Source organism: Euprymna scolopes, chromosome 44, assembly GCF_053919585.1.
Source record: "Euprymna scolopes isolate OS-2025 chromosome 44, ASM5391958v1, whole genome shotgun sequence".
Lineage (NCBI taxonomy): Eukaryota > Metazoa > Mollusca > Cephalopoda > Sepiida > Sepiolidae > Euprymna > Euprymna scolopes.
This window is the reverse complement of record NC_136525.1, coordinates 27,636,818-27,651,641: the sequence shown is the minus strand read 5'-3', so window position 1 is coordinate 27,651,641 and position 14,824 is coordinate 27,636,818. Positions and strand designations below refer to the sequence as shown.

Sequence of the window (14,824 nt, the reverse complement as noted above, 5' to 3'; positions counted from 1 at the left end):
TTTACTTTTGTCTTAAATTATTTGGATAAAATATCCTTCTTATAGTTAAAAATGTGCATCTTAGCGTTTCCTAAGGCTTTTTTTGCCTGTGGTATATTTTACTTTAACTGCAACTCAACATTCATTGCTAGATTGACGACTTTTATAGGTTTTCGGGTATGCTGAAAACGAATATCACTTAAATTTGTGGCAGACAAGTAGTTTTTGGATATGAAACTACAGTTAAGTAAGAATTTACTCTGTCTAGTTTTCAAATTTAAATTCCTAAAAAGATGTGTGCTGGTAGCAGCACCCATAGTTTGTCTGTAGCTCATTCCCTAACACAGTCACATTCCTGACCTGCCTCCCACATCATGAAGATCAGCAAACCTCAATAATAGAACTAGAACTTCTAGTTCTATTATTGACTAAATCAATAAGAATTGTGTGACAAACGACAATAGTCCACTCGGGAATGCTAATCACCTTAAGTTTTTGACCCCAAGCGGAGGAGCCATTGCTAAAATGACAAGGTACTTAAAAATGGCTGATTGATTTGTTTTCTGATGGCTACCCAGAGATGTTTCATGAACTAATATCTCTTTCTACTGCGCCAAAGAGATAACTGAATGGTGCAAGGCAGGCACTGAAGCACATGTTCCCACACACAGAAGTACTATAGCAGCCCCACTATCCCTAATGGTTCACTTCAAATTGTGCAGCTGCCACCACACAAAAGCAACATGCATTCTGCTTTTATAAATAGACAAAAGTTTATAGAAACTAGAAATAATTGTAAGAGTGAAAAAACTGCAAACATATAGAGTCACAGAAATTAGGAACTTGCAATTTCTGGAAAATTTATAATAGTGTAGCGAATAACAATCAACAATATTAATTTATTTTTATTGCAGACTATTATTCTCATCTTTATTAGTTGTTTCACGACATTTCGGCCAACTATGCCTCTGGCCTTCGTCAGGTGGTAACCGTGACGAATAGGAACTCCGAATCTCCTAACTGCTTTCTCAGCAATTACTGCCATCCATAGTTGTTGTCGTCTCACCATGTTTTTGGCCAACATGGGAGACGACAGCAACTACGGATGGCAGTAATTGCCGAGAATGCAGTTAGGAGATTCGGAGTTCGCTATTCGTCACGGTTACCACCTGACAAAGGCCAGAGGCATAGTTGGCCGAAATGTCGTGAAACAACAACTAATAAAGATGAGAATAATAGTCCGCAATAAAGAAATATAAATAATACTCATCTCAATAATGAATTCCAATTAAAATAATATATAAATAATCAACAATTCCTCCACTTTCTACAGCAACCAAAAAGGTTGACCTTATTGTCCGATAGTTTGCTTCTAGCTCCACAAACTACTCCCTCTCAAATTTCCCTTTGCAAACAGAAACCACATTCATAGGTCTGAAAATCACCCTTTCTCATGTCCATATCAAAAAACCTAGACACCTCCACAGTGTGTGGGCTGGATCTCGTTCTTGCTTAATTAAGAAATGCTCCAAGACTAGCCCGTCCTCTACAAACTCTTAACAAATGCCTAGCTGAGTCTTGTTTTCCTGATAGATGGAAAATTGCCTCTGTGGCACCAATATTCAAGAATTTTAGTGAAAGAAGGGACCTTAATTATCACTCCATCAATCTCTTCACTAAAATCTTTAATCAATCAAGCACTAATCTACCTAAATGCTGAGTTTTTTCTAACAATATGGATTTAAGCAAGCCAGTTCTACTGCTGATATTATAGCAGTTATTTCTGAACACACATACCATGCGCAGAATAAGGCAGGGGAAGCCAGGGCTGTAGCACTTGATATATCTAAAGCCTTTAACAAGATCTAGTACGAAGGGAGTCTCACAAAAATCAAATCCTATAGTATGTCTGGACAAATAGCCTAATCAGATCCTTTCTAGAGAAGACTAAAATCAATGTTGTCTTTGGTCGTAAATCTAAACAGGATATTATTGTAGGTGTGCCTGAAGGGGTGATCCTTGAACTTTTCTTAGTCATAAGATTAACAAATGACCTCCCTGATAAAATTGTGTTAGAGATGGGTATATTTGCTGATGACACCTCTTTATAATAGACACAAGGGAAAAACAAATGTACATATATCCAAGGTAATGGCAGAAACCCTAGAAAACGACCTTCAATCTGTAGTGGAAGGAGACCATAAATGGATAGTAACATTTAATACTACTAAGACTAAGCTTCTTTCTTTTAACAATTACAAAAACTTCAACCACAGATTGCCACAAGAAAAAAAAAAAAAAAATCCAGGCGTAGTTATTGAGAAAAGTGCAAACAAATGAATGGACGAACGATCTGGGGTCAATTTTACCCCTATAATGGTCCCTAGGGAGACAACCAGAGTTATCCCGGAAAATCCGTTCTGGCAAAAATTTACTTTCACCAGAACTAATATTTGTGCAAAATTTCAAATAAATCCAAAGAGTGGTTATTGAGGAAAGTGCGAACAAACAAATGGATGAACAGGAGTGGATTACTAGGTCTAATCCCTTCTTTGTCGGCGTACCGATAATGTCCTACCTGAAAGCTCATCATTCAAGCTGTTTAACATTCACAAGCAACAGGAATTGGAACGATTACCTTTAAGACATTGCCAAGACTGCTCCATAGAAGGCAGGCTCCCACTATCATGCTAGAAAATTATTCACTCTAGAGAGCATCTTATGTCTTTACAAAGCCACAGTTTGCCCATGCATAGAGTATTGTTGCCACATATGGTGCATCTACTAAGAGTCTCACTCTTAGGGTCAAAAAATTATTCTCAAATCTAATATTGGCTAAGCTCCAACCTCTGGCCCATCACTGCAATGTTGCATATCTTTCTATTTTACAAGTATTTTGACGGATGTGCTCTGATGAACTCATAGTACTTGTGCCCCCTTTACGTACATACTCCTGATTAACCCAAAAATTAGCAAAATCCCACCCCTTCACTGTTGAGATCCCTAGAAAGCCTTCTACTCTAAGTTTCTTCTCTTGGACTGATAAATTTTGGAATTCCCTCCCTGCTTCCGATTCTACTAAAAGTTTAAAATGTAATATGAACAGACATCTTGCTGTTCAATGCTGTATAGTCCCCTGTTAGACATGATCCAAAATAGTAACTCCTCATGCCAAAGTGGCAATATGCCTTGTTCAGGAGGGGAGCAAAACCAAACGAATACACATAAACTAGCATACATGTGCTCAGTTCTATTTAAGATGAACAGTTTCTTAATCGTTCTAATAAGTTAGATCAAGAAAGAAAAAAAAAAAAAGTATTGCTGAATTTTATTTATGGTAGAGAATTTCTTTTTCAAATACATTGGGGTGGAGTGTCCAACTTGCTATCTATCTATACTCCTATAAATTCGTTTTTCTTTTGTGTGTATTGATATTCATATTAAAAACCCTCTTTTCTATTTCTTTAATGTATTTATTTGCTTCCCCACCAAAGCAAATTAGGCACAAGGCCGTTTTTAATGTGGGATAAAAATCAGCTCCCCTAAAAGTAGGTAAAAAGGCGGCACTCTGGTTACCAAAAATAATAATTGTCCCAGTATAAAGGGTTTCCCCTCCATTGCCTGGTACAAATTATCTTAAGTGCAGCATCTGCCGGAACAGATGGTATTTATTTGCTCCCCCACCGAGCAAATTAGGCACAAGGCCGATTTTTAATGTGAGGAGTGAAGGGAGGGGGAAGGGAAAAAGGGGACCAGCTCCCGAGAGGTGGGAAATGGGAGCTGGTTAAAGGTCAGGCATGTGGGGTTGCCCCCACCTCTGGTCTTTGCTAGTCATAGCTAGTCTTTACTTGCAGCATCTGCCGGAACAGATGGTATTTATTTGCTCCCCCACTGAGCAAATTAGGCACAAGGCCGTTTTTAATGTGAGGTAAAAACCAGCTCCCCTAAAAGGGGTCACTCTGGTTACCAAAAATAATAATTGTCCCAGTATAGAGGGTTTCCCCTCCATTGACTGGTACAAATTATCTTAAGTGCAGTATCTGCCGGAACAGATACTACACTTTGATCCTGGCCCGAAGGCCAAGAACAATAGAAAAAAAGCAAGGTATTTATTTGCTCCCCCACCGAGCAAATTAGGCACAGCGCCGATTTTTAATGTAATCTAGCTAATTTGCATATTCTTTTTAATGTAATCTAGCTAATTTGCATATTCTTTTAAACATTCATTTTAATTAATTCCCTATTAGTTTTTTCGGTTTTCTTATGGGACGATCATCTTTAGTTAACTATTTACGTGTAATTATATTCATGCAGATATTCTACATGATTTAAAAAGTTTACAGTAAACACAAAATTGTTTCCATATATATTATGTATGCGTATATATTTTTTTGTTTAATCTATCTATATCTATAAAAGTGAACGTGTCTGTGTGTATATGTGTGTGTACATTTTCCTATGCAATAACTGTCGATTTTAAGTCTACAGACTCGAAATTTGATATACAGGGTACTGAGATTTGGGAAAATCTTTTTGATTGGTTTTCGGCCAGAAATTTCGCTGTTAAAGGGGTCAAAGTACAACTATTTAACCTTTGAGAACTCTACTAAACTCCTTCGCTAATTTTGGGTCTAAACACTTGAAATTTTAGATGTAGGTTCCTTGGACATGGATCTAACTTAATAACTTGATTTGAGCCCAAAACAATAAATGTTAAGGGGTCATAATAGGAGTCAAAGTTTAAAAAATTGATCGCTTTTTTTTTATTTATTTATTTTTTTATTCAACATAACCTCCAAACAACCGGGCAACGCCGGGCTGAAATGCTAGTATAATTATAAAACTCTGGCCCATCCGACTGTTCTTGTTTACATCTTGTCTATCAAAAACATTTTTGCCATAGAAACTAGCTTGTATATTTAATAAAATTCACATTCCTTGTCACATATTGAGTACAAATAAACTGCAGTCTTTGCTTAACTTGTAGACAGTTTTAATCATGAAACAAGCTTTTATGTTTTGATTTCGATTTTAGCTGATGGTACTCAATTTTGTTTCTTTACTTTTGAAATCATGACTATATAGCGTACTATAGAATATGAAATTGCCTCTAATCATAAATACGAAATCTGCATAAATTAAAATCATATTTAAGTTATGAATGGGTAATGCTGGGCATCCCTGCTAGTTTGTTTATAAATAGCAGTTTTTCTAATGCTTTTTATTATTATTGATTGAACTAGGATTAAACTACGGAGCATGAAACACCAACTGCCTTTGATTATTGAGAATGGCAGAAGGTCCCTGAACTCCAGAGAAAATATTTTTTGTTCATCGACGCCATATGCACTGTCAGAAAATAGTTTGATTTTTTTTTTTTTTTTTTTTTTAAATCAAGAACACAAAAGTAACTTTATTTTTAATTCTACCCTGAAACTACTTTAAATCTATCTATATAATTATAAAACTCAAATGACCTTGTAACGGGTGTTGTACCCCAATATCCGGTTTATGACTTCCAGTTGTGCATGCGTACATAAACATAAACCCATAACAGCGTAAACAAATAAACACAAATCGCTGCACCGGTTTCGTTTGAACAAAGAAAAGAAAAGCGAATATCTTAAATTTATTAAATAAAAAAAAATAAGATATGGGAAGCAAACGCAAAACGTGATTACAAATAATACGTATAATCATCGACCTGTTTTATATATATGATATATATTATACTAAATAATCAACGTGACAATAAAACGTATTGTTTTACTATGTACATTTTCAGCATCCCAATTGTTTTTTTTCATGTTTAAATTATCCAAATAAACAATTGTTAATACTGTCTGCTTTTTTTTTTTTTTTTTTTTACACATCGTTCATTTTCGTATTACGTTTAAATTATTTTAACGCAATTTTCTTACAAATAAATTTACTTTAACCCATTTACAACCATAAGAGTAACCCACCGCCTTCCGTTTTTGTTTTTTTTTACATTTATTCTCCATTTTTTAATACACCTTTCTTAAAAACATTCATAGATTTTCTTCTACACTATCAACATAAATAACCCCGAAAATGTTTTTTTTAAATTGCATTACAAATAAATAATCAACGCGACAATAAAACGTATTGTTTTACTGTGTATGTTTTTAGTGTCCCAATTGGTTTTTTTTTTTGCGTTTAAATTAAAAGATATATCAACATTTGAATTTAACTTTACGTATTATGGTACCTGTTCAGTGCACATTTACCTATAAATATGGCAAACTTCTTATAATTCAATGGCTGTAAGTTTTTTTGCTTTTTTTTCAAGAATAAAATTATAAACAGAACAACTCTTAGAAATCTATCTATATTCTTTTTTCATTTTAATATACTTTCATAGAAATGTTTCTGTTATGTAAAAAAAACAAACTATTTTCTTTGTCAAAAGTGTCACGCTCATACATGAATACCATAGCTAATATAACATACTGACCCAACGGGTCACGGGCAGTTTAGTAATATTTGAAAATTTTTATAATTACTTTAGAGTTTTGCATAACCACAAAGAAATCATTGAACTCACCATTTTTTTTTTTTGTATTTATGAAATCCAAGAGATGAGAACTCTGATGTGAAGTTTATTTGGATGGAAAGACTACAGAGATTGTTCAAAAGAGGTCATCGCTTATCAAGGCCCAAAGGTCATTTGAGGATAAAGGTTAATAAGTATTAGATGGCCAGTGATGATCAGTAATGGTGGAAATTAAGTATAATTTGATTATTTAAGAGGACAGGTCAACAGGAACTTGTTTACATTGGACTTGGAGATGACCATGTTATAGTCAGCTGGGAAGCAGCACCATAGTATTGTGTTCCACAGAATCGTTTAGGTGATACTATTGGAACACAGGAGCAAATGGAGCAAGTACAGAGAATTTGTGCCATTACTAACCAGCAGAGTATTACCACTGTTGACCAAGAGAGAGTTTATCAACTATATGTATGCAGTGTGATGTGTATAGAAACGAAATCTGGCAAGTGATGGTTGAGGACATGTGTTGCATGGAAAGAAATACTATAATGGAGGTGTAATGAGAGTTTTAAAGGCAAACTCAATTCTGATGACCTTATGAAGACAGCATAGGGAGACATGCGCAGAAAAAGAGCCTTCGTTGGTTTGGTCACATTGAAAGAATGTTGAATATCTACTCACCCAAGCACTGTCATTGGGTTAGTAGGTGTACAAAAGTTGGCAGGAGAAGTGATAAGAGAAACAGGAATAAAAATGACCTGGCCAGAGAGATTAGTTCAGAAACTAATTTTTAAAAGCCATCCAATACATGTAAAACAGGTATTAAACTGAATTACGATGATAAAAGATAAAAGTTCCTATCAGATCACCAAAAAAGACATTGAGCTTGGTCAGTACTTAGATGGGTAACCAATTGGGAACTGTCCTAGTGTTTTATTTATTCGGCCAACTATTCCTCTGGCGTTCATCAGATTGTTAAGCGCGACAGGATAGGGATGTTAAATTTTCAACTGTGTCTTCAGTAATTACTGCCTTCCATAGTTGTTGTCATCTCACCACGTTTTGGCCATGGATAGCTTTGGGTAGGATTGAAACTGCTATCTTCAGACAATGCTCACTTGGAACTGTCGAGATTCAATGTCTATCCATTGTGCCATGAACCCCGAAGAGTGATCAAGGTCGGATTTTTTTTGGTTTTATAAATCCAAGTTTTTGTTATCTGATCTTCCATTGTTGGGTTCAAACTAAATGGTATATTATTTATTGAAATTCTTTTGAGGAGTAATTTGTATATTTTATTTAAAATACAAATAAAATATACAAATTTCTCATCACGAAAGAATTCCAATAATTAAATAATATACTGTCCTAGTGGTTCTTTCAAGTTGGAATAGTTCTGGGGTTATTCATGAAGATCCATGCTGATTAGAAACTGGACGATGATAGATGAGTTTCAAATGATGGGCAAAAAATGTGCCAGAAACAATGTTTACTTTATTGTCATCCGAAAGTGATTTGCAAGTCTTTAAACGGTCAAATATTTTACTAGTTAAAAATTAAAATTGATCAACTTGTCAAAAAAGTATATTAGGAATCATTTGTGCTTCTAATTCAAAAATGAATGGTATTTTTAGATCATGTTGATGTAAACATTGATGATGCTGCGGATAGCAATCACGACAAATATCTCTTCCAACTGGCTTGGGTGCAGACTTGTCGTTCGGTGGAGATTTATCATAATGTAAAAATAAAACATTGTTACTGGAGTTATGATTTAAAGGGGGCATCTTAAGTGGGGAGTTATGCAGCAAGGTGTTTGTTCACATTACATTTACATTTCTGCATGTTGCAACAGTTGGAAAAGCAGGACAAAAGCAAGTGGTCTATGGAAAAAAAAAGCTATTACAGTAAAAAGTCTTCCGGCATCTGGAAATCTCTACAGTGAAGGAGTGGGATTTTGCTGTTAGGAGTGCAAGTACAGCAAGTTCCTTGGAGCATATTCCATACTGAATACACACACTGAAAAAGTTTCTTTAAATGAGAAAATACAAAGAAAAGTGCTAGTGTATGAAAGGGGCCCGAAATTTTTGGCCTTGGAATATTTAGGTCAGATGATATTAATCTCTTTTTTTTTTTTTTTTTATCCATGTGGTCTTTCAATGACTCCTCTCCTCCACCGAAAGATCATATTTTTTAAAAATTTAATTTCAGAAACAAAACAATAATTCTGTTTATTAATTAGTTACGTTTATCTTTTGTAACTTTGTGATTTTATTGATCTTAAAAAACAAATATCTTAAAAACAAAAAGTTGTAAAAAAAAAAAAAAAAAAAAAATCATGAAATTTTATTTATTCCATCATTTCTCTTTGGCAAATACAACACAGGAATTTCGCTTTCAAATACATTTTTTCCTTAAAAAAAAAAAAAAAAAAAAAAAAAAAAAAAGAAAAGCTTTTGCATCATTATGCACTGTCCAATCTGGCTCATACTGGTTATATCCATGGTAATTCAGATTTACTAATGCCATATCATTTGATGTCACACTGGTCACCTAATATCATGTGACCTAAATTGGGGCCCCTTTCATACACTAGCACCCAAACAGTTTCATAAATAAATTGACTACAAAACAATAAGTGCGTGCACGATTACTGTCAGAAGATGTCATTTATTTAACTTACTTTATCTCTATAATAAAATTGAAACGCTTTTTGCCCTCCCACTTTCGACATTATAGGAAAGTAAATCCGTTCATTTATCTGTTAATAAGCAATGACTATGAACAGCTTCATAAAATGCGCACAAAATGATGACGTTACCAATTCAATGGCAAACATTGGAAATCCCTATTAATCACCGATTACAAAATAATGCAATTTACGAGACTCCAATAAGAATTAGCACGGAAATAAGGCTAAAAAATTATATTTCAAGCATAAAAAGAATACTTAATATTTTTTATTTATTTATTTATTTTTTCTTTTTAGATTCCCCTGGGCAACGTCGGGAAACGGGACCTGCTAGTTTGTAATAAACTTATGAAACTCACTTGTTTTTATTTTGAAAATACAAACAGAGGAGTTTCATCGATCAATTTATTACAAATAAAGTTAGTTAAATAAATGACTTATTAAATACCATTTTCTTTCGCGAAGAATTATAATTTAAATTAAATTGTTTTCGGTTGCAATAACTGAATCATTTCAGAAGGGTCATTACAACGGCTAAATATCACGGAAGTTAATGTTTTCATGACAGGAATTTGGTACCGACCAGATACATAAGCACCCTGAAATTAATTTTGGTAAATTTAATTCCGTAATTACTGTTTCCACTTCACTTCAGATTGCTCTTCCCCATGTTAAGAATGGTTTTTCTAAATGATAACGTTATTATTGGGATTAAATAGGCTTTCTACATCTGTATTGTAATTTCACCTAACAGATCAATAAACAAAAGATACTGTAAAAAAAAACAAAAAAAAAAAAAAAAACGAAAGAGCAACTGAAAACGAAAATGGTAAAGCAATCGTAAAGATAACCTTTTTTAAACGATTTTTTAATGATTTTTCAAAATTCTATTAGTTTTTTTTGTTGTTGTTATTTTCTTATTAATACAATATCAATTGAAATAAATATATTTCAATTGATATTGATAAGAAAATAATTCAATGTGTAAAGTTGTGTTGCTGCAAGAAAACAGCGACACACAAAAATAATCATACAATTTCATAAATAGAGATTTGAAGGGAATTGCCTGCGAAATATTTTAACAGTCTCTATGGTACGATTGAATCGATGTTAATGTTTCAAAGAACATGTTGAAAAGGATAACACTAATGCATTTCCTAACAACCACCATTTAGTTACAGAAAAGTCTCGTGGGGGATTTTTTTTACGGTTGTTAACGATTTATTTTTTAAGGCAGTTGCCAAGGAAACCATTTTTTTTTTTTTTTTACACATTTAATAGACTGGCTCAAACATTACAGTAAAAAAGGCAATAAATCTTTCTAAACGAAAACCTTGGCACTTTCCACTTCAGGAGGTCGAATTTCGTCTTCCTGCTTCTCACATGACATCGGCTTTTCCAGAGAAAATTATGCATTTTCTACAGAATAAAATTAGGTTCTTATTTGTAATTTAATCTAATTAAGAAAACAAAAACACAGAAAAATCTTTATGATGTACGTACCCGTCAAGGAACAAATATGTCACATTTCAAAAATCACGTAAATTGATGAAGTAGTTGTATTTTTTAACTAACCAACTTTTATGAGAAAAAAAAAACAATGGCAGATAAGTCCAGAATAATTTAAACTTGCAAGATCAGCCTATTTCCATTAATAACTTTAAATCGTTTAAACATAACATTCTTTACTTAATCAATTTACGTGATTTTTGGAATATAACGTTTCCGTTCCGTGGTGGCTACGTACAAACATTTTTTTTTTTTTATACTTCGGTTGAATTCTAAATAAGACCCTGAAATTAGAGAAAACAACACCTTCAAAAATGATTATATAGATCAACCCCCATGGCTAACCATATTAGCTCGGTAAAATCCGGTAACGAGTTTCAATCGCGGGATTCATGGAACGGAAAAAAAAAGATGTTGCATTGTAAATTGTTGCTTTTTTCTTTTTATTCATGAAATTGTTTTTAGTTTTATTCATTTTTATTTTTGAGTCATGGAAAAAGGAGTTAATTAAGAGGGAGTCGGCGTGGTTTGTTGTAGGCTTGCTTCATGAACTACAACATTCAAAGAATGGTCGACTCAATGTTATTCCAAATATTTCATCATACTCCATTTCAAGAAATTGAAAAACGCCGTTTCTGACTATTGGAAGAACTGAGCAATTCTATGTTAACATACGAAATCCGCAACAAACCACGACGAAAAAATAAAAAATAAAAAAAATAATTAAACAAACTAAACTATCCGTGCGACTAAACACACAAAAAACAAGAACAAAATAAAAACAATCAACACAAAAATGATAATTATACAGAATACGAAATAACATTATTTAGAAACTCATCCTTAACAACAAGGGTGTATCTATTTGCTTCCCCACTGAGCAAATTAGGCACAAGGCTGTTTTTTAATGTGGAGAGAGAGAGAGAGAGAGAGAGAGAGAGAGAGAGAGGGGGAGGGGGAGGGGAACCAGCTCCCGATGGGTAGGAAATGGGAGCTGGATAGTGACTTTCACCTAACAAATTAATAAACAAAAGATATAAGCCTTGAATTTAACTTTTAAATTCTATCTAAAAAATAAATAACCCTTATTCTGCAGTGCATACTGCATAACTGCACAGTGCACAAGTGCCTCTAAAATACAATACAACGATGCAAATAGGTATCCCGAGCCGAACCCCGTCAGAAAATAAATAAATAAATAAATAAATAATTCAATGTAAATAAGTCAGACCCCCCCCCTTTTTTTTTCATGGACCCGATTTTTGTTTTGTGTGGTCGCCTTCACTAGTTACCGGATTCGAGCGCATCGTCGATACAATCGATATCACCCAGAGAGGTCGATAAAATTACTCGTGTGTTTACATTTTCATAACGAGATTATTGATAGCAGGTATCATCCGTTGTCTATTTTGTTATGAACAAACCATATACATTGGACGTTTGAAAAAAAAAATCATTTCATCTGTTATGCAGATTTTTGGTTTTGAAAGTTTATATTTAATTATTAACATTAAATTTTGGTGCTTATGCACTTATGTTACCGTGCTATTTTTTAAAATCTATTTTCAAGTTAAATTCGAATTTTACGATATCTTTTTTTTATCACTAAATTGTTCGGTGAAAGTACATGTTAAGAATGGTTTTCTAAATAACTGTTTTAGTACGGTAACATAAACCATAACTAATTTTATTACGGTATTAATAATTTTATTAATAAAATTATAAAAATCAGAAAAATACAAATTCCATATATACCTATAATATAGATATACATGGAATTTGTATTTTTATATAGGTCCTATATAAATTTGTTATTTTCGGAGTACTTGCGCACTTTCACCTTACTGATTGTGCTGAAATAACGTTATTTAGGAAGCCATTCTTAACATACGGAGGGAGTGCTTTCTAACTATTTTGTATTTTCACCTCACAATTTAAAAAAAGATACCGTAAAAATTGGATTTGCCTTTGAAATAAAAGAAATAGCACGATCCGTTAACTTTACTATTATTTTCTTAAAATCTGTCACAAATCTTCAAAATACATTAAAAACATGAATAATTAATTAATTTTAATGGTGTAATTGTTAACACAGAACAAACAAAAAACGGATTAAAGATTTTATGACTCGGGCAGGGAATTGTCTTAAATTTCATGCTTTCATTTTTTAATAGGATAAAAAAAAAAAAAAAAAAACTTTCGTTTGCCATTTACCATCATATTTTAATAAATATTAGATTAATATTAAAAATAATCCAATGTGTTTTTACCAAAGTTAGTATCTACGAGAAACACGTGATATTGTCTGATAGTTGAACAGTTTTGCTTGAGATTCGCGTTCAACAAAAACAAGAAAACCTGTTCTCAATTTTACGTGATCATTTTTTTTTTTCCTTTATTTTTAAAAGGATCGTTTTAGCCCCCCTCCTCATGATTTAAACAAATAGTAAATAAATTAGATTTTTGGTAGAAAATTAAAATTTAATATTTTACATAGAGACGAGAAACACATCTGTTTTATAAAATATACAAATTATATCGTCCAACTTAAAAATAATTAGTAATTTTACCCTCCTCTTTTTTTTTTTTTTTTTTAAATTAAAATACATTACAATCAAAGCTGGGTTTATAACACGGGATTTTAATTATTGGATTTCACCAAATTCCATTAAATTAATTCAATTTTAATAGAAAATGAATGGATAAAATAATTCAATGTTATTTGGTTTTATGCAAATAAATTTATTAAATGATTAATTTTTTTTTTTTTAATTCTAAGGCTTCCAATACTGCAAAGAATGTATTTTAAATTACAGGGTTAAAATCAAACCTCTTTCTTTTTGTTAGTAATTTTATAACAATATTTAGAGTTTTTAGTTAAATAATTCATTTATTTTAAATACTGAGTTTTTTGTTCTCCAAAGACACATGGAGTTTTTTAAATTCTTCAGGGACATATGCAAAACCCGGAACGCGTTAAGAAATCAAATATTCATATAAATATTTAAAAAAATTTTATTTAGTTTATTTTACAAAAATAGTTAAATAAAATAAACATCTGATATGTTATTTATTTATATTCTGAAATATGTAATATTCAGTAAAAAGAAATAATAATAATAATAATAATAATAAAAAGAATGCTTAGTAGTAAATATATTGTTCACAAGTTAATGGCTATCACGAACGGGAAAAAGCCGGTTATAAATTAAAAAAAAAATCAAACTGAACGGTCAAGTTTTATATAGAGAGAGATTACCTACCTTTCCGGCTGCTCTACCCAATCTTATAATTCCTAGTTTAAAGCTGGACATGTTTGTTGCATATAGACATTAAAAACAGACAAATCCATCCAGTTTGGCAGCGATTTAGAACGTGCAAGACGAACTAAGTGCTGCCAGTTTTAATGGCAGAAAACCGATTTCGCTTTTTTGATTTACCCGACTTTATTCTCTCTTTTTTTTTTTGCTCACCCTCAGTGAGTCACTCTTAGTCTTTCTTTCTCGATCACTCAGTCCAGCTTAATGTCTCTTTATTTTCTGTCTTTTCTTCTCACTCACTCATTTATTCTTTCTTGCTTACTTACTCATTCTATCTTAATCTTTCTTTCTTTTTTTTTACTCATTCTTCTTAATCCTTCTTTTCTTTTTTTTTTCCAGTCAGTATTTCTTTTCTTTTGTCCCATTCACTCATTTTTCTTGATATTTCTTTCTCACACTCACCGTGCATTTCTTCTTTTCTGACTCAATCGATTCTTTCTCCTCATTTCTTCCCACTTATTTACGCTTAGTCCTTTTTTCTCGCCCATTTACTCACGCTTAGTCCTTCCTTTTCTAAACTCAATCTTTTTAGCCTTTCTTTCTTCTTGCTTTACTGACTCAGTCTTATAATCACCCCCCACCCTCGTCTCTCAAAGCATGGTTCTTTTCAATGATATAGTAGTGGCGCGGACGAAATATAAATACTGATTTTCTTTGAATAAAAAAACAAAAATAAGAAAAATAACCATATATAGTAAATGATTAATTCTAACAATGTTCATTTCGTAGCCTTCGAAAGTAGTTTTGGAGCCTTTTAATTGGCAAACAACAGACACTAATTTTGGCTCAATTATAGCATAGGAAGCT

The 14,824-nt window shown here is 32.5% G+C and overlaps 1 protein-coding gene across 1 annotated transcript in view; it reads right to left on the bottom strand.

The window, feature by feature from the left end:
- LOC145268750 (zinc finger MYND domain-containing protein 19-like) overlaps positions 1 to 14,538 on the bottom strand; it is a 137,461-nt gene extending 122,923 nt beyond the window's left edge. The window contains exon 1 of the mRNA XM_080124345.1: positions 13,961 to 14,538. Within this exon, the coding sequence (XP_079980471.1) occupies positions 13,961 to 14,011 (51 nt within the window). The 5' untranslated portion in view covers positions 14,012 to 14,538. The remainder of the gene's footprint in view (positions 1 to 13,960) is intronic.
- Positions 14,539 to 14,824: the final 286 nt, after the last annotated feature.